Genomic DNA, 24,474 nt, shown 5'->3' with positions numbered 1-24,474 from the left:
GTACAGATACACACAGATGTACAGATATACACACAGATGTACAGATATACACACAGATGTACAGATACACACACAGATGTACAGATACACACACACAGATGTACAGATACACACACAGATGTACAGATACACACACAGATGTACAGATAAACACACAGATGTGCAGATACACACACAGATGTACAGATACACACACAGATGTACAGATACACACACAGATGCACAGATACACACACAGATGTACAGATATACACACAGCTGTACAGATATACACACACAGATGTACAGATATACACACACAGATGTACAGATACACACACAGATGTACAGATACACACACACACACAGATGTACAGATACACACACATATGTACAGATATACACACAGATGTATGGATATACACACAGATGTACAGATACACACAGATGTACAGATACACACACAGATGTACAGATATACACAGATGTACAGATACACACATAGATATACAGACACACACAGATGTACAGATACACACACAGATGTACAGATATACACACACAGATGTACAGATACACACACAGATGTACAGATACACACAGATGTACAAATACACATAGATATACAGACACACACAGATGTACAGATACACACACAGATGTACAGATATACACACAGATGTACAGATACACACACAGATGTACAGATACACACACACACTGATGTACAGATACACACAAAGATGTACAGATATACACAGATGTACAGATACACACAGATGTACAGATACACACACAGATGTACTATATACACACACAGATGTACAGATATACACACACAGATGTACAGATACACACACAGATGTACCGATACACACACACTGATGTACAGATATACACACACAGATGTACAGATATACACACAGATGTACAGATACACACACAGATGTACAGATACACACACAAATGTACAGATACACACACAGATGTACAGATATACACACACAGATGTACAGATACACACACACAGATGTACAGATATCCACACAGATGTACAGATACACAAACATATGTACAGATAAATACACAGATGTACAGATACACACACACACAGGTGTACAGATATACATACAGATGTACAGATACACACACAGATGTACAGATACACACACAGATGTACAGATACACACACAGATGTACAGATATACACACAGATGTACAGACATACACACACAGATGTACAGATATACACACAGATGTACAGATATACACACACAGATGTACAGATATACACACAGATGTACAGACACACACACAGATGTACAGACACACACACACAGATGTACAGATACACACACACAGATGTACAGATATACACACACAGATGTACAGATACACACACAGATGTACAGATATACACACACAGATGTACAGATACACACACAGATGTACAGATACACACAGATGTACAAATACACACAGATGTACAGATATACACACAGATGTACAGATACACACACAGATGTACAGATATACACAGATGTACAGATACACACAGATGTACAGATACACACACAGATGTACTATATACACACACAGATGTACAGATACACACACAGATGTACAGATATCCACACAGATGTACAGATACACACACAGATGTACAGATATACACATAGATGTACAGATACACACAAATGTACAGATACATACACACAGATGTACAGATATACACACAGATGTACAGATACACACACAGATGTACAGATACACACACAGATGTACAGATATACACACACAGATGTACAGATATACACACAGATGTACAGATATACACACACAGATGTACAGATATACACACAGATGTACAGACATACACACACAGATGTACAGATATACACACAGATGTACAGATATATACACACAGATGTACAGATATACACACAGATGTACAGACACACACAGATGTACACACACACACACAGATGTACAGACACACACACACAGATGTACAGATACACACACACAGATGTACAGATATACACACACAGATGTACAGATACACACACAGATGTACAGATATACACACAGATGTACAGATACACACACAGATGTACAGATATACACACAGATGTACAGATACACACAGATGTACAGATATACACACAGATGTACAGATATATACACACAGATGTACAGATATACACACAGATGTACAGACACACACAGATGTACAGACACACACACAGATGTACAGACACACACACACAGATGTACAGATACACACACAGATGTACAGATACACACAAAGATGTACAGATATACACACAGATGTACAGATAGACACACAGATGTACGGATATACATACACAGATGTACAGATATACACACACAGATGTACAGATATACACACACAGATGTACAAATACACACACAGATGTACAGATACACACACAGATGTACAGATATACACACAGATGTACAGATACACACAGAGATGTACATACAAACACACACACAGATGTACAGATACACACACAGATGTACAGACACACACACACAGATGTACAGATAAACACACAGATGTACAGATACACACACAGATGCACAGATACACACACAGATGTACAGACACACACACACACAGATGTACAGATAAACACACAGATGTACAGATACACACACAGATGCACAGATACACACACAGATGTTCAGATACACACAGATGTTCAGATACACACAGATGTACAGATACACACACACAGATGCACAGATACACACACACAGATGTACAGAAACACACACAGATGTACAGATACACACACAGATGTACAGATACACACACACAGATGTACAGATATACACACACAGATGTACAGATACACACACAGATGTACAGACGCACACACACACAGATGTACAGATAAACACACAGATGTACAGATACACACACAGATGTACAGATATACACACAGATGTACAGATACACACAGAGATGTACAGATACACACACAGATGTACATGTACACACATATGTACAGACACACACACAGATGTACAGATACACACACAGATGCACAGATACATACAGAGATGTACAGATATACACACAGATGTACAGATATACACACACAGATGTACAAATACACACACAGATGTACAGATACACACACAGATGTACATACACACAGATGTACATATACACACAGATGTACAGACACACACACAGATGTACATATAAACACACAGATGTACAGATACACACACAGATGTACAGATATACACACAGATGTACAGATACACACACACAGATGTACAGATACACACAGATGTACAGATACACACACAGATGTACATACACACAGATGTACAGATACACAAACAGATGTACAGATACACACACAGATGTACAGATATACACACAGATGTACAGATACACACACAGATGTACAGATACACACACAGATGTACAGATATACACACAGATGTACAGATACACACAGATGTACAGATACACACACAGATGTACAGATATACACACAGATGTACAGATACACACACAGATGTACAGATACACACACAGATGTACAGATACACACACACACAGATGTACAGATACACACACAGATGTACAGATATGCACACACAGATGTACAGATACACACAAAGATGTACAGATACACACAAAGATGTACAGATACACACAGATGTACAGATACACACACAGATGTACAGACACACACACAGATGTACAGATACACACACAGATGCACAGATACACACACAGATGTACAGATACACACACAGATGTACATACACACAGATGTACAGATACCCACACAGATGTACAGATACACACACAAATGTACATACACACAGATGTACAGATACACACACAGATGTACTGATATACACACAGATGTACAGATATACACACAGATGTACAGATACACACACAGATGTACAGATATACACACAGATCTACAGATACACACAGAGATGTACAGACACACACAGATGTACATATACACACACACAGATGTACAGATATACACACAGATGTACAGATATACACACAACGATGTACAGATACACACACAGATGTACATACACTAAGATGTACATATACACACACAGATGTACAGACACACACACAGATGTACAGATAAACACACAGATGTACAGATACACACAGATGTACATACACACAGATGTACAGATACACACAGATGTACAGATACACACACAGATGTACAGATACACACAGATGTACAGATACACACACAGATGTACAGATACACACAGAGATGTACAGATACACACACAGATGTACATGTACACACATATGTACAGACACACACACAGATGTACAGATACACACACAGATGCACAGATACACACAGAGATGTACAGATATACACGCAGATGTACAGATATACACACACAGATGTACAAATACACACACAGATGTACAGATACACACACAGATGTACATACACACAGATGTACATATACACACAGATGTACAGACACACACACAGATGTACATATAAACACACAGATGTACAGATACACACACAGATGTACAGATATACACACAGATGTACAGATACACACACACAGATGTACAGATACACACAGATGTACAGATACACACACAAATGTACATACACACAGATGTACAGATACACACACAGATGTACAGATACACACACAGATGTACATACACACACAGATGTACAGATACACAAACAGATGTACAGATACACACACAGATGTACAGATATACACACACAGATGTACAGATACACACACAGATGTACAGATATACACACAGATGTACAGATACACACAGATGTACAGATACACACACAGATGTACAGATATACACACAGATGTACAGATACACACACAGATGTACAGATACACACACAGATGTACAGATACACACACACACAGATGTACAGATACACACACAGATGTACAGATATGCACACACAGATGTACAGATACACACAAAGATGTACAGATACACACAAAGATGTACAGATACACACAGATGTACAGATACACACACAGATGTACAGACACACACACAGATGTACAGATACACACACAGATGCACAGATACACACACAGATGTACAGATACACACACAGATGTACATACACACAGATGTACAGATACCCACACAGATGTACAGATACACACACAAATGTACATACACACAGATGTACAGATACACACACAGATGTACTGATATACACACAGATGTACAGATATACACACAGATGTACAGATACACACACAGATGTACAGATATACACACAGATCTACAGATACACACAGAGATGTACATACACACACAGATGTACATATACACACACACAGATGTACAGATATACACACAGATGTACAGATATACACACAACGATGTACAAATACACACACAGATGTACAGATACACACACAGATGTACATACACTAAGATGTACATATACACACACAGATGTACAGACACACACACAGATGTACAGATAAACACACAGATGTACAGATACACACAGATGTACAGATATACACACACAGATGTACATACACACAGATATACAGATACACACAGATGTACAGATACACACACAGATGTACAGATACACACAGATGTACAGATACACACACAGATGTACATACACACACAGATGTACAGATACACACACAGATGTACAGATACACACACAGATGTACAGATATACACACAGATGTACAGATATACACACAGATGTACAGATACACACAGATGTACAGATATACACACAGATCTACAGATATACACACAGATGTACAGATACACACACAGATGTACAGATACACACACACAGATGTACAGATACACACACAGATGTACAGATACACACACAGATGTACAGATAAACACACAGATGTACAGATACACACAGAGATGTACATACAAACACACACACAGATGTACAGAAACACACACAGATGTACAGACACACACACACAGATGTACAGATAAACACACAGATGTACAGATACACACACAGATGCACAGATACACACACAGATGTACAGACACACACACACAGATGTACAGATAAACACACAGATGTACAGATACACACACAGATGCACAGATACACACACAGATGTTCAGATACACACAGATGTACAGATACACACACACAGATGCACAGATACACACACACAGATGTACAGAAACACACACAGATGTACAGATACACACACAGATGTACAGATACACACACACAGATGTACAGATATACACACACAGATGTACAGATACACACACAGATGTACAGACGCACACACACACAGATGTACAGATACACACACAGATGTACAGATACACACACACACAGATGTACAGATACACACACAGATGTACAGATATGCACACACAGATGTACAGATACACACAAAGATGTACAGATACACACAAAGATGTACAGATACACACAGATGTACAGATACACACACAGATGTACAGACACACACACAGATGTACAGATACACACACAGATGCACAGATACACACACAGATGTACAGATACACACACAGATGTACATACACACAGATGTACAGATACCCACACAGATGTACAGATACACACACAAATGTACATACACACAGATGTACAGATACACACACAGATGTACTGATATACACACAGATGTACAGATATACACACAGATGTACAGATACACACACAGATGTACAGATATACACACAGATCTACAGATACACACAGAGATGTACATACACACACAGATGTACATATACACACACACAGATGTACAGATATACACACAGATGTACAGATATACACACAACGATGTACAGATACACACACAGATGTACATACACTAAGATGTACATATACACACACAGATGTACAGACACACACACAGATGTACAGATAAACACACAGATGTACAGATACACACACAGATGTACAGATATACACATAGATGTACAGATACACACAAATGTACAGATACATACACACAGATGTACAGATATACACACAGATGTACAGATACACACACAGATGTACAGATACACACACAGATGTACAGATATACACACACAGATGTACAGATATACACACAGATGTACAGATATACACACACAGATGTACAGATATACACACAGATGTACAGACATACACACACAGATGTACAGATATACACACAGATGTACAGATATATACACACAGATGTACAGATATACACACAGATGTACAGACACACACAGATGTACACACACACACACAGATGTACAGACACACACACACAGATGTACAGATACACACACACAGATGTACAGATATACACACACAGATGTACAGATACACACACAGATGTACAGATATACACACAGATGTACAGATACACACACAGATGTACAGATATACACACAGATGTACAGATACACACAGATGTACAGATATACACACAGATGTACAGATATATACACACAGATGTACAGATATACACACAGATGTACAGACACACACAGATGTACAGACACACACACAGATGTACAGACACACACACACAGATGTACAGATACACACACAGATGTACAGATACACACAAAGATGTACAGATATACACACAGATGTACAGATAGACACACAGATGTACGGATATACATACACAGATGTACAGATATACACACACAGATGTACAGATATACACACACAGATGTACAAATACACACACAGATGTACAGATACACACACAGATGTACAGATATACACACAGATGTACAGATACACACAGAGATGTACATACAAACACACACACAGATGTACAGATACACACACAGATGTACAGACACACACACACAGATGTACAGATAAACACACAGATGTACAGATACACACACAGATGCACAGATACACACACAGATGTACAGACACACACACACACAGATATACAGATAAACACACAGATGTACAGATACACACACAGATGCACAGATACACACACAGATGTTCAGATACACACAGATGTTCAGATACACACAGATGTACAGATACACACACACAGATGCACAGATACACACACACAGATGTACAGAAACACACACAGATGTACAGATACACACACAGATGTACAGATACACACACACAGATGTACAGATATACACACACAGATGTACAGATACACACACAGATGTACAGACGCACACACACACAGATGTACAGATAAACACACAGATGTACAGATACACACACAGATGTACAGATATACACACAGATGTACAGATACACACAGAGATGTACAGATACACACACAGATGTACATGTACACACATATGTACAGACACACACACAGATGTACAGATACACACACAGATGCACAGATACACACAGAGATGTACAGATATACACACAGATGTACAGATATACACACACAGATGTACAAATACACACACAGATGTACAGATACACACACAGATGTACATACACACAGATGTACATATACACACAGATGTACAGACACACACACAGATGTACATATAAACACACAGATGTACAGATACACACACAGATGTACAGATATACACACAGATGTACAGATACACACACACAGATGTACAGATACACACAGATGTACAGATACACACACAGATGTACATACACACAGATGTACAGATACACAAACAGATGTACAGATACACACACAGATGTACAGATATACACACAGATGTACAGATACACACACAGATGTACAGATACACACACAGATGTACAGATATACACACAGATGTACAGATACACACAGATGTACAGATACACACACAGATGTACAGATATACACACAGATGTACAGATACACACACAGATGTACAGATACACACACAGATGTACAGATACACACACACACAGATGTACAGATACACACACAGATGTACAGATATGCACACACAGATGTACAGATACACACAAAGATGTACAGATACACACAAAGATGTACAGATACACACAGATGTACAGATACACACACAGATGTACAGACACACACACAGATGTACAGATACACACACAGATGCACAGATACACACACAGATGTACAGATACACACACAGATGTACATACACACAGATGTACAGATACCCACACAGATGTACAGATACACACACAAATGTACATACACACAGATGTACAGATACACACACAGATGTACTGATATACACACAGATGTACAGATATACACACAGATGTACAGATACACACACAGATGTACAGATATACACACAGATCTACAGATACACACAGAGATGTACATACACACACAGATGTACATATACACACACACAGATGTACAGATATACACACAGATGTACAGATATACACACAACGATGTACAGATACACACACAGATGTACATACACTAAGATGTACATATACACACACAGATGTACAGACACACACACAGATGTACAGATAAACACACAGATGTACAGATACACACAGATGTACATACACACAGATGTACAGATACACACAGATGTACAGATACACACACAGATGTACAGATACACACAGATGTACAGATACACACACAGATGTACAGATACACACAGAGATGTACAGATACACACACAGATGTACATGTACACACATATGTACAGACACACACACAGATGTACAGATACACACACAGATGCACAGATACACACAGAGATGTACAGATATACACGCAGATGTACAGATATACACACACAGATGTACAAATACACACACAGATGTACAGATACACACACAGATGTACATACACACAGATGTACATATACACACAGATGTACAGACACACACACAGATGTACATATAAACACACAGATGTACAGATACACACACAGATGTACAGATATACACACAGATGTACAGATACACACACACAGATGTACAGATACACACAGATGTACAGATACACACACAAATGTACATACACACAGATGTACAGATACACACACAGATGTACAGATACACACACAGATGTACATACACACACAGATGTACAGATACACAAACAGATGTACAGATACACACACAGATGTACAGATATACACACACAGATGTACAGATACACACACAGATGTACAGATATACACACAGATGTACAGATACACACAGATGTACAGATACACACACAGATGTACAGATATACACACAGATGTACAGATACACACACAGATGTACAGATACACACACAGATGTACAGATACACACACACACAGATGTACAGATACACACACAGATGTACAGATATGCACACACAGATGTACAGATACACACAAAGATGTACAGATACACACAAAGATGTACAGATACACACAGATGTACAGATACACACACAGATGTACAGACACACACACAGATGTACAGATACACACACAGATGCACAGATACACACACAGATGTACAGATACACACACAGATGTACATACACACAGATGTACAGATACCCACACAGATGTACAGATACACACACAAATGTACATACACACAGATGTACAGATACACACACAGATGTACTGATATACACACAGATGTACAGATATACACACAGATGTACAGATACACACACAGATGTACAGATATACACACAGATCTACAGATACACACAGAGATGTACATACACACACAGATGTACATATACACACACACAGATGTACAGATATACACACAGATGTACAGATATACACACAACGATGTACAAATACACACACAGATGTACAGATACACACACAGATGTACATACACTAAGATGTACATATACACACACAGATGTACAGACACACACACAGATGTACAGATAAACACACAGATGTACAGATACACACAGATGTACAGATATACACACACAGATGTACATACACACAGATGTACAGATACACACAGATGTACAGATACACACACAGATGTACAGATACACACAGATGTACAGATACACACACAGATGTACATACACACACAGATGTACAGATACACACACAGATGTACAGATACACACACAGATGTACAGATATACACACAGATGTACAGATATACACACAGATGTACAGATACACACAGATGTACAGATATACACACAGATGTACAGATATACACACAGATGTACAGATACACACACAGATGTACAGATACACACACACAGATGTACAGATACACACACAGATGTACAGATACACACACAGATGTACAGATAAACACACAGATGTACAGATACACACAGAGATGTACATACAAACACACACACAGATGTACAGAAACACACACAGATGTACAGACACACACACACAGATGTACAGATAAACACACAGATGTACAGATACACACACAGATGCACAGATACACACACAGATGTACAGACACACACACACAGATGTACAGATAAACACACAGATGTACAGATACACACACAGATGCACAGATACACACACAGATGTTCAGATACACACAGATGTACAGATACACACACACAGATGCACAGATACACACACACAGATGTACAGAAACACACACAGATGTACAGATACACACACAGATGTACAGATACACACACACAGATGTACAGATATACACACACAGATGTACAGATACACACACAGATGTACAGACGCACACACACACAGATGTACAGATACACACACAGATGTACAGATACACACACACACAGATGTACAGATACACACACAGATGTACAGATATGCACACACAGATGTACAGATACACACAAAGATGTACAGATACACACAAAGATGTACAGATACACACAGATGTACAGATACACACACAGATGTACAGACACACACACAGATGTACAGATACACACACAGATGCACAGATACACACACAGATGTACAGATACACACACAGATGTACATACACACAGATGTACAGATACCCACACAGATGTACAGATACACACACAAATGTACATACACACAGATGTACAGATACACACACAGATGTACTGATATACACACAGATGTACAGATATACACACAGATGTACAGATACACACACAGATGTACAGATATACACACAGATCTACAGATACACACAGAGATGTACATACACACACAGATGTACATATACACACACACAGATGTACAGATATACACACAGATGTACAGATATACACACAACGATGTACAGATACACACACAGATGTACATACACTAAGATGTACATATACACACACAGATGTACAGACACACACACAGATGTACAGATAAACACACAGATGTACAGATACACACAGATGTACAGATATACACACACAGATGTACATACACACAGATGTACAGATACACACAGATGTACAGATACACACACAGATGTACAGATACACACAGATGTACAGATACACACACAGATGTACAGATACACACAGAGATGTACAGATACACACACAGATGTACATGTACACACATATGTATAGACACACACACAGATGTACAGATACACACACAGATGCACAGATACACACAGAGATGTACAGATATACACACAGATGTACAGATATACACACACAGATGTACAAATACACACACAGATGTACAGATACACACACAGATGTACATACACACAGATGTACATATACACACAGATGTACAGACACACACACAGATGTACATATAAACACACAGATGTACAGATACACACACAGATGTACAGATATACACACAGATGTACAGATACACACACACAGATGTACAGATACACACAGATGTACAGATACACACACAAATGTACATACACACAGATGTACAGATACACACACAGATGTACAGATACACACACAGATGTACATACACACACAGATGTACAGATACACAAACAGATGTACAGATACACACACAGATGTACAGATATACACACAGATGTACAGATACACACACAGATGTACAGATACACACACAGATGTACAGAAATACACACAGATGTACAGATACACACAGATGTACAGATACACACACAGATGTACAGATATACACACAGATGTACAGATACACACACAGATGTACAGATACACACACAGATGTACAGATACACACACACACAGATGTACAGATACACACACAGATGTACAGATATGCACACACAGATGTACAGATACACACAAAGATGTACAGATACACACAAAGATGTACAGATACACACAGATGTACAGATACACACACAGATGTACAGACACACACACAGATGTACAGATACACACACAGATGTACATACACACAGATGTACAGATACCCACAAAGATGTACAGATACACACACAAATGTACATACACACAGATGTACAGATACACACACAGATGTACTGATATACACACAGATGTACAGATATACACACAGATGTACAGATACACACACAGATGTACAGATATACACACAGATCTACAGATACACACAGAGATGTACATACACACACAGATGTACATATACACACACACAGATGTACAGATATACACACAGATGTACAGATATACACACAACGATGTACAAATACACACACAGATGTACAGATACACACACAGATGTACATACACTAAGATGTACATATACACACACAGATGTACAGACACACACACAGATGTACAGATAAACACACAGATGTACAGATACACACAGATGTACAGATATACACACACAGATGTACATACACACAGATGTACAGATACACACAGATGTACAGATACACACACAGATGTACAGATACACACAGATGTACAGATACACACACAGATGTACATACACACACAGATGTACAGATACACACACAGATGTACAGATACACACACAGATGTACAGATATACACACAGATGTACAGATATACACACAGATGTACAGATACACACAGATGTACAGATATACACACAGATGTACAGATATACACACAGATGTACAGATACACACACAGATGTACAGATACACACACACAGATGTACAGATACACACACAGATGTACAGATACACACACAGATGTACAGATAAACACACAGATGTACAGATACACACACAGATGTACAGATACACACACAGATGTACAGATACACACACAGATGCACAGATACACACACAGATGTACAGATATACACACAGCTGTACAGATATACACACACAGATGTACAGATATACACACACAGATGTACAGATACACACACAGATGTACAGATACACACACACACACAGATGTACAGATACACACACATATGTACAGATATACACACAGATGTATGGATATACACACAGATGTACAGATACACACAGATGTACAGATACACACACAGATGTACAGATATACACAGATGTACAGATACACACATAGATATACAGACACACACAGATGTACAGATACACACACAGATGTACAGATATACACACACAGATGTACAGATACACACACAGATGTACAGATACACACAGATGTACAAATACACATAGATATACAGACACACACAGATGTACAGATACACACACAGATGTACAGATATACACACAGATGTACAGATACACACACAGATGTACAGATACACACACACACTGATGTACAGATACACACAAAGATGTACAGATATACACAGATGTACAGATACACACAGATGTACAGATACACACACAGATGTACAGATACACACAGATGTACAGATACACACACAGATGTACTATATACACACACAGATGTACAGATATACACACACAGATGTACAGATACACACACAGATGTACCGATACACACACACACTGATGTACAGATATACACACACAGATGTACAGATATACACACAGATGTACAGATACACACACAGATGTACAGATACACACACAAATGTACAGATACACACACAGATGTACAGATATACACACACAGATGTACAGATACACACACACAGATGTACAGATATCCACACAGATGTACAGATACACAAACATATGTACAGATAAATACACAGATGTACAGATACACACACACACAGGTGTACAGATATACATACAGATGTACAGATACACACACAGATGTACAGATACACACACAGATGTACAGATACACACACAGATGTACAGATATACACACAGATGTACAGACATACACACACAGATGTACAGATATACACACAGATGTACAGATATACACACACAGATGTACAGATATACACACAGATGTACAGACACACACACAGATGTACAGACACACACACACAGATGTACAGATACACACACACAGATGTACAGATATACACACACAGATGTACAGATACACACACAGATGTACAGATATACACACACAGATGTACAGATACACACACAGATGTACAGATACACACAGATGTACAAATACACACAGATGTACAGATATACACACAGATGTACAGATACACACACAGATGTACAGATATACACAGATGTACAGATACACACAGATGTACAGATACACACACAGATGTACTATATACACACACAGATGTACAGATACACACACAGATGTACAGATATCCACACAGATGTACAGATACACACACAGATGTACAGATATACACATAGATGTACAGATACACACAAATGTACAGATACATACACACAGATGTACAGATATACACACAGATGTACAGATACACACACAGATGTACAGATACACACACAGATGTACAGATATACACACACAGATGTACAGATATACACACAGATGTACAGATATACACACACAGATGTACAGATATACACACAGATGTACAGACATACACACACAGATGTACAGATATACACACAGATGTACAGATATATACACACAGATGTACAGATATACACACAGATGTACAGACACACACAGATGTACACACACACACACAGATGTACAGACACACACACACAGATGTACAGATACACACACACAGATGTACAGATATACACACACAGATGTACAGATACACACACAGATGTACAGATATACACACAGATGTACAGATACACACACACAGATGTACAGATATACACACAGATGTACAGATACACACAGATGTACAGATATACACACAGATGTACAGATATATACACACAGATGTACAGATATACACACAGATGTACAGACACACACAGATGTACAGACACACACACAGATGTACAGACACACACACACAGATGTACAGATACACACACACAGATGTACAGATATACACACACAGATGTACAGATACACACACAGATGTACAGATATACACACAGATGTACAGATACACACACAGATGTACAGATATACACACAGATGTACAGATACACACAGATGTACAGATACACACACAGATGTACAGATATACACACAGATGTACAGATACACACACAGATGTACAGATATACACACACAGATGTACAGACACACACACAGATGTACAGACACACACACAGATGTACAGACACACACACACAGATGTACAGATACACACACACAGATGTACAGATATACACACACAGATGTACAGATACACACACAGATGTACAGATATACACACAGATGTACAGATACACACACAGATGTACAGATACACACACACACAGATGTACAGATACACACATAGATGTACAGATACACACAGATGTACAGATATACACACAGATGTATAGAGAAAGAGACAGAGAGATATACATAGAGACATCTATATACACACAGAGATGTATTTACAGAGATATATAGAGAGATACATACATGGTGATGATGATAAAGGTGCTGCTGATGATGAAGATGATGCCAATGGTGCTCATGATGACGATGCCAATGGTGATGATGATGACGATGCTGCTGCTGATTATGGTACTGATGATGATGATGCTGATGATGATGCTGATGATGATGCTGCTGCTGATGATGATGATACTGCTGATGATGATGTGGATGGTGCTGATGCTGCTGCTGCTGTTGATGACGATGCTGATGACGATGCTGAAGGCTCACCGTCTCGTGCAGTTTCTCCAACAGCTGAGACAGCTGAGTCTGTGGAATGAGAGATCACAATCAGAAGTGCAGGCAAAGCTCCCCCAGGTAGCAGCGCAATGGTTGATAGAGCAAGTGCAGTGCTGAGTCTATGGACTCAATGCTGAGTGAGTTATTGGACTCACCCAGCGCTGAGTCTATGGACTCAGTGCTGAGTGAGTCTATGGACTCAGCACCGAGTGAGTCTCTGGACTCAGCACTCAGTCCCTGGACTCAGCACCGAGTGAGTCCCTGGACTCAGCACTGAGTGAGTCTATGGACTCAGCACTGGGTGAGTCCCTGGACTCAGCACCGAGTGAGTCTATGGACTCAGTACCGAGTGAGTCTATGGACTCAGTACCGAGTGAGTCTATGGACTCAGCACCGAGTGAGTCTATGGACTCACTCGGTGCTGAGTGAGTCCATAGACTCAGCACTGAGTGAGTCCAGAGACTCAGCACTCAGTCCCTGGACTCAGCACCGAGTGAGTCTATAGACTCAGCACTGAGTGAGTCTATGGACTCAGCACTGAGTGAGTCTATAGACTCAGCACTGAGTGAGTCTATGGACTCAGCACTGAGTGAGTCTATAGACTCAGCACTGAGTGAGTTTATGGACTCACTCAGTGCTGAGTGAGTCCCTGAACTCAGCACCGAGTGAGTCTAGGGACTCACTCAGCACTCAGTCCCTGGACTCAGCACTGAGTGAGTCTATGGACTCAGCACTGAGTGAGTCCCTGGACTCAGCACCGAGTGAGACTATAGACTCAGCACTGGGTGAGTCTATAGACTCAGCACTGGGTGAGTCTATAGACTCAGCACTGAGTGAGTCTATAGACTCAGCACTGGGTGAGTCTATAGACTCAGCACTGGGTGAGTCTATAGACTCAGCACTGGGTGAGTCTATAGACTCAGCACTGAGTGAGTCTATAGACTCAGCACTGAGTGAGTCTATAGACTCAGCACCGAGTGAGTCCATAGACTCAGCACCAAGTGAGTCTTTAGACTCAGCACTGAGTGAGTCTATGGACTCAGCACTCAGTCCCTGGACTCAGCACCGAGTGAGTCTATAGACTCAGCACTGAGTGAGTCTATAGACTCAGCACTGAGTGAGTCCATAGACTCAGCACCGAGTGAGTCTATAGACTCAGCACTGGGTGAGTCTATAGACTCAGCACTGAGTGAGTCCATAGACTCAGCACTGGGTGAGTCTATAGACTCAGCACTGAGTGAGTCCATAGACTCAGCACTGGGTGAGTCTATAGACTCAGCACTGAGTGAGTCTATGGACTCAGCACTCAGTCCCTGGACTCAGCACTGAGTGAGTCTATAGACTCAGCACTGGGTGAGTCTATAGACTCAGCACTGGGTGAGTCTATAGACTCAGCACTGGGTGAGTCTATAGACTCAGCACTGGGTGAGTCTATAGACTCAGCACCGAGTGAGTCTATAGACTCAGCACCAAGTGAGTCTATGGACTCAGCACTCAGTCCCTGGACTCAGCACCGAGTGAGTCTATAGACTCAGCACTGAGTGAGTCCATAGACTCAGCACCGAGTGAGTCTATAGACTCAGCACTGGGTGAGTCTATAGACTCAGCACTGAGTGAGTCCATAGACTCAGCACTGGGTGAGTCTATAGACTCAGCACTCAGTGAGTCCATAGACTCAGCACTGGGTGAGTCTATAGACTCAGCACTGAGTGAGTCTATAGACTCAGCACTGGGTGAGTCTATAGACTCAGCACTGAGTGAGTCCATAGACTCAGCACTGGGTGAGTCTATAGACTCAGCACTGAGTGAGTCCATAGACTCAGCACTGGGTGAGTCTATAGACTCAGCACTGAGTGAGTCTATGGACTCAGCACTCAGTCCCTGGACTCAGCACTGAGTGAGTCTATAGACTCAGCACTGGGTGAGTCTATAGACTCAGCACTGGGTGAGTCTATAGACTCAGCACTGGGTGAGTCTATAGACTCAGCACTGGGTGAGTCTATAGACTCAGCACCGAGTGAGTCTATAGACTCAGCACCGAGTGAGTCTATGGACTCAGCACTCAGTCCCTGGACTCAGCACTGAGTGAGTCTATAGACTCAGCACTGGGTGAGTCTATAGACTCAGCACTGGGTGAGTCTATAGACTCAGCACTGAGTGAGTCTATAGACTCAGCACCAAGTGAGTCTATGGACTCAGCACTCAGTCCCTGGACTCAGCACCGAGTGAGTCTATAGACTCAGCACTGAGTGAGTCCATAGACTCAGCACCGAGTGAGTCTATAGACTCAGCACTGGGTGAGTCTATAGACTCAGCACTGAGTGAGTCCATAGACTCAGCACTGGGTGAGTCTATAGACTCAGCACTGAGTGAGTCCATAGACTCAGCACTGGGTGAGTCTATAGACTCAGCACTGAGTGAGTCTATAGACTCAGCACTGGGTGAGTCTATGGACTCAGCACTGAGTGAGTCTATAGACTCAGCACTGAGTGAGTCTATAGACTCAGCACCGAGTGAGTCTATAGACTCAGCACCGAGTGAGTCTATAGACTCAGCACCGAGTGAGTCTATAGACTCAGCACTGGGTGAGTCTATAGACTCAGCACTGAGTGAGTCTATGGACTCAGCACTCAGTCCCTGGACTCAGCACTGAGTGAGTCTATAGACTCAGCACTGAGTGAGTCTATAGACTCAGCACTGAGTGAGTCTATAGACTCAGCACTGGGTGAGTCTATGGACTCAGCACTGAGTGAGTCTATAGACTCACTCAGTGCTGAGTCTATAGACTCAGCACTGAGTGAGTCTATAGACTCAGCACTGAGTGAGTCTATAGACTCAGCACCGAGTGAGTCTATAGACTCAGCACTGAGTGAGTCTATAGACTCAGCACTGAGTGAGTCTATAGACTCACTCAGCACTCAGTCCCTGGACTCAGCACTGAGTGAGTCTATGGACTCGCGCTCCTCACCTTGAACTTCGTCCCGACGCTCACGAATCCCAGCTTCCCGGCTCTCTGTCTGGGGTCTCTCCCTCCGCTGGGACCCCCTCCGAGGGGTCCCCCCCCTCCCCCACCGCCGGGACCCCCCCCGAGGTGGTCAGAGAAGAGTCGAGCGACGAAGTTGTCCTGAGATCGGCGCACCAGCGACTCGAGGGAGAGGTGCAGGGCATCATTATTCTTCTCTACGAAGTTGGCCTGCACACAGCGACAGCGAGACAGATCAAGAGAGGGATGGAGAGAGATGGAGAGAGATGGAGAGAGATGGAGAGAGAGATCAAGAGAGAGATGGAGAGAGATGGAGAGAGATGGAGAGAGAGATGGAGAGAGAGATGGAGAGAGATAAAGAGAGAGATAAAGAGAGATGGAGAGAGCTAAAGAGAGAGATGGAGAGAGATGGAGAGATAGTGAGAGAGAGATGGAGAGAGATGAAGAGAGAGATGGAGAGAGATACAGAGAGAGATGGGGAGAGAGATAGAGAGATAGTGAGATAGATAGAGAGATAGTGAGAGAGATAGAGAGATAGTGAGATAGTGAGATAGATAGTGAGAGAGAGATAGAGAGAGATAGTGAGAGATAGTGAGAGAGATAGTGAGAGATAGTGAGAGAGATACAGAGAGAGATAAAGATATATAGAGAGATAGTGAGAGATAGTGAGAGAGATAGTGAGATAGAGAGAGAAAGAGAGTGAGATAGTGAGATATAGTGAAAGAGATATTGAGAGAGATAGTGAGAGAGATATAGAGAGATAGTGAGAGATAGTGAGAGAGATAGTGAGAGAGATAGTGAGATAGTGAGAGATAGTGAGAGAGATATAGAGAGATAGAGATAGTGAGATAGTGAGAGAGATATAGAGAGATATAGTGAGAGAGATAGTGATATAGTGAGAGAGATAGTGAGAGATAGTGAGAGAGATAGTGAGAGAGATATAGAGAGACAGTGAGAGATAGTGAGAGAGATAGTGAGAGAGATAGTGAGATAGTGAGAGAGATAGTGAGAGAGATATAGAGAGATAGAGATAGTGAGATAGTGAGAGAGATATAGAGAGATATAGTGAGAGAGATAGTGAGAGAGATAGTGAGAGAGATAGTGAGAGAGATATAGAGAGATAGTGAGAGAGATAGTGAGAGAGATAGTGAGAGAGATATAGAGAGATAGTGAGAGAGATAGTGAGAGATATAGTGAGAGAGATAGTGAGAGAGATAGTGATATAGTGAGAGAGATAGAGAGATAGTGAGAGATAGTGAGAGAGATAGTGAGATAGTGAGATAGTGAGATAGTGAGAGATAGTGAGAGTGAGAGAGATAGTGAGATAGTGAGAGAGATAGTGAGAGAGATAGTGAGATAGTGAGATAGTGAGAGAGATAGTGAGAGATAGTGAGAGAGATAGTGAGAGAAATATAGAGAGATAGTGAGAGAGATAGAGAGATAGTGAGAGAGATAGAGAGATAGTGAGAGAGATAGTGAGAGATAGTGAGAGAGATAGTGAGAGATAGTGAGAGAGATAGTGAGAGAAATATAGAGAGATAGTGAGAGAGATAGTGAGAGATAGTGAGAGAGATAGTGAGAGAAATATAGAGAGATAGTGAGAGAGATATAGAGATAGTGAGAGATATAGTGAGATAGTGAGATAGTGAGATAGTGAGAGATATAGTGAGAGAGATACAGAGATAGAGATAGTGAGATAGAGAGAGATAGTGAGATAGTGAGAGAGATAGAGATATAGTGAGAGAGATATAGGAAGATAGAGATAGAGAGAGATAGAGAGATAGTGAGAGAGATAGTGAGAGATAAAGAGATAGTGAGAGAGATAGTGAGAGAGATAGAGATATAGTTAGAGAGATATAGAGAGATAGTGAGAGAGATAGTGATATAGTGAGAGATAGATAGTGATAGAGATAGTGATATAGTGAGAGAGATAGTGAGAGACAAGGGGTGTACCGTTTCGTAGCAGACGGCACCAGCGAAGTGGCGGATGACGAAGCCTTCTTCAGAGATATAGTTAGAGAGATATAGAGAGATAGTGAGAGAGATATAGAGATAGTGAGAGATATAGTGAGATAGTGAGATAGTGAGATAGTGAGAGATATAGTGAGAGAGATACAGAGATAGAGATAGTGAGATAGAGAGAGATAGTGAGATAGTGAGAGAGATAGAGATATAGTGAGAGAGATATAGGAAGATAGAGATAGAGAGAGATAGAGAGATAGTGAGAGAGATAGTGAGAGATAAAGAGATAGTGAGAGAGATAGTGAGAGAGATAGAGATATAGTTAGAGAGATATAGAGAGATAGTGAGAGAGATAGTGATATAGTGAGAGATAGATAGTGAGAGATAGTGAGAGATAGTGAGAGACAAGGGGTGTACCGTTTCGTAGCAGACGGCACCAGCGAAGTGGCGGATGACGAATCCTTCTTCATCACGAAGAGCGCGGTGACGACTCAGCTTGGAACTACGTGGAACCTGAGGGACACATCTAGTTGTGACTCCTCACACGTCTAGCTGTGACTACTCTAGAGCTGTGACTACTCTAGAGCTGTGATACCTCTAGAGAACACACATCTAGCTGTGACTCCTCACACGTCTAGCTGTGACTACTCTAGAGCTGTGACTACTCTAGAGCACACACATCTAGCTGTGACTACTCTAGAGCTGACTCACACGTCTACCTGTGACTACTCTAGAGCACACACGTCTACCTGTGACTACTCTAGAGCTCTCACATCTAGCTGTGACTACTCTATAGCTCACTCACACATCTAGCTGTGACTACTCTATAGCTCACTCACACGTCTAGCTGTGACTACTCTATAGCTCACTCACACGTCTAGTTGTGACTCCTCTATAGCTCACACGTCTAGCTGTGACTCCTCTAGAGCTGTGACTCCTCACACGTCTAGCTGTGACTCCTCTATAGCTGTGACTACTCTAGAGCTGTGACTACTCTATAGCTCACTCACACATCTAGCTGTGACTACTCTATATCTCACATGTCTAGCTGTGACTACTCTAGAGAACACACATCTAGCTGTGACTACACTAGAGAACACACGTCTAGCTGTGACTACTCTAGAGAACACACATCTAGCTGTGACTACTCTAGAGCACACACATCTAGCTGTGACTCCTCTATAGCTGTGACTACTCTATAGCTCACTCACACATCTAGCTGTGACTCCTCTATAGCTCACACATCTAGCTGTGACTACACTAGAGCTCACTCACACGTCTAGCTGTGACTACTCTAGAGCACACTCACACGTCTAGCTGTGACTACTCTAGAGCACACACATCTAGTTGTGACTACACTATAGCTCACACATCTAGCTGTGATACCTCTAGAGCACACACATCTAGCTGTGACTCCTCTATAGCTCACACGTCTAGCTGTGACTACTCTATAGCACACACATCTAGCTGTGACTACTCTAGAGCACACACATCTAGCTGTGACTCCTCTATAGCTCACACGTCTAGCTGTGACTACTCTAGAGCTGTGACTACTCTATAGCTCACTCACACGTCTAGCTGTGACACCTCTAGAGCTCACACGTCTAGCTGTGACTCCTCTAGAGCTCACACGTCTAGCTGTGACTCCTCTATAGCTCACTCACACATCTAGTTGTGACTACACTAGAGAACACACATCTAGTTGTGACTCCTCTAGAGCACACACATCTAGCTGTGACCACTCTAGAGCTCACACATCTAGCTGTGACTACTCTAGAGCACACACATCTAGTTGTGACTACTCTAGAGCACACACATCTAGCTGTGACTACTCTATAGCTCACTCACACATCTAGCTGTGACTACTCTAGAGCACACACATCTAGCTGTGACTACTCTGGAGCACACACATCTAGCTGTGACTACTCACACATCTAGCTGTGACACCTCTAGAGAACACTCACACATCTAGCTGTGACTACTCTAGAGAACACTCATCTAGTTGTGACTACTCACACGTCTAGTTGTGACTACACTAGAGCACACACGTCTAGTTGTGACTCCTCTATAGCTCACTCACACATCTAGCTGTGACTACTCTAGAGCTGTGACTCCTCTAGAGAACACACATCTAGCTGTGACTACTCTATAGCTCACTCACACATCTAGCTGTGACTACTCTAGAGCTCACACATCTAGCTGTGACTACACTAGAGAACACACATCTAGCTGTGACTACTCTAGAGCACACACATCTAGCTGTGACTACTCTATAGCTCACTCACACATCTAGCTGTGACTCCTCTATAGCTCACTCACACATCTAGTTGTGACTACACTAGAGAACACACATCTAGTTGTGACTCCTCTAGAGAACACACATCTAGCTGTGACTCCTCACACATCTAGCTGTGACTACTCTAGAGCACACACATCTAGTTGTGACTACTCTAGAGCACACACATCTAGCTGTGACTACTCTATAGCTCACTCACACATCTATCTGTGACTCCTCTATAGCTCACACATCTAGC

General features: G+C 41.1%; 1 protein-coding gene across 1 annotated transcript in view; it reads right to left on the bottom strand.

Moving 5' to 3' along the window:
- Positions 1–24,474, bottom strand: part of LOC116936979 (unconventional myosin-VI-like) — a gene marked incomplete at its 3' end in the record, with an annotated part of 98,819 nt that overhangs the window by 50,174 nt on the left and 24,171 nt on the right. Inside the window, exons 5-8 of the mRNA XM_076063537.1 lie at positions 22,378–22,453; positions 21,932–21,978; positions 19,964–20,188; positions 16,987–17,025 (exon numbers count right to left, since the gene is read on the bottom strand). Of these exons, the coding sequence (XP_075919652.1) occupies positions 16,987–17,025; positions 19,964–20,188; positions 21,932–21,978; positions 22,378–22,453 (387 nt within the window). The remainder of the gene's footprint in view (positions 1–16,986; positions 17,026–19,963; positions 20,189–21,931; positions 21,979–22,377; positions 22,454–24,474) is intronic.

Source organism: Petromyzon marinus, unplaced genomic scaffold, assembly GCF_048934315.1.
Source record: "Petromyzon marinus isolate PM22_M1 ecotype Great Lakes invasive population unplaced genomic scaffold, UKy_Petmar_22M1.pri1.0 PM_Scaffold_144, whole genome shotgun sequence".
Taxonomy (NCBI): domain Eukaryota; kingdom Metazoa; phylum Chordata; class Hyperoartia; order Petromyzontiformes; family Petromyzontidae; genus Petromyzon; species Petromyzon marinus.
This window is presented reverse-complemented; position numbering and strand designations above follow the sequence as displayed.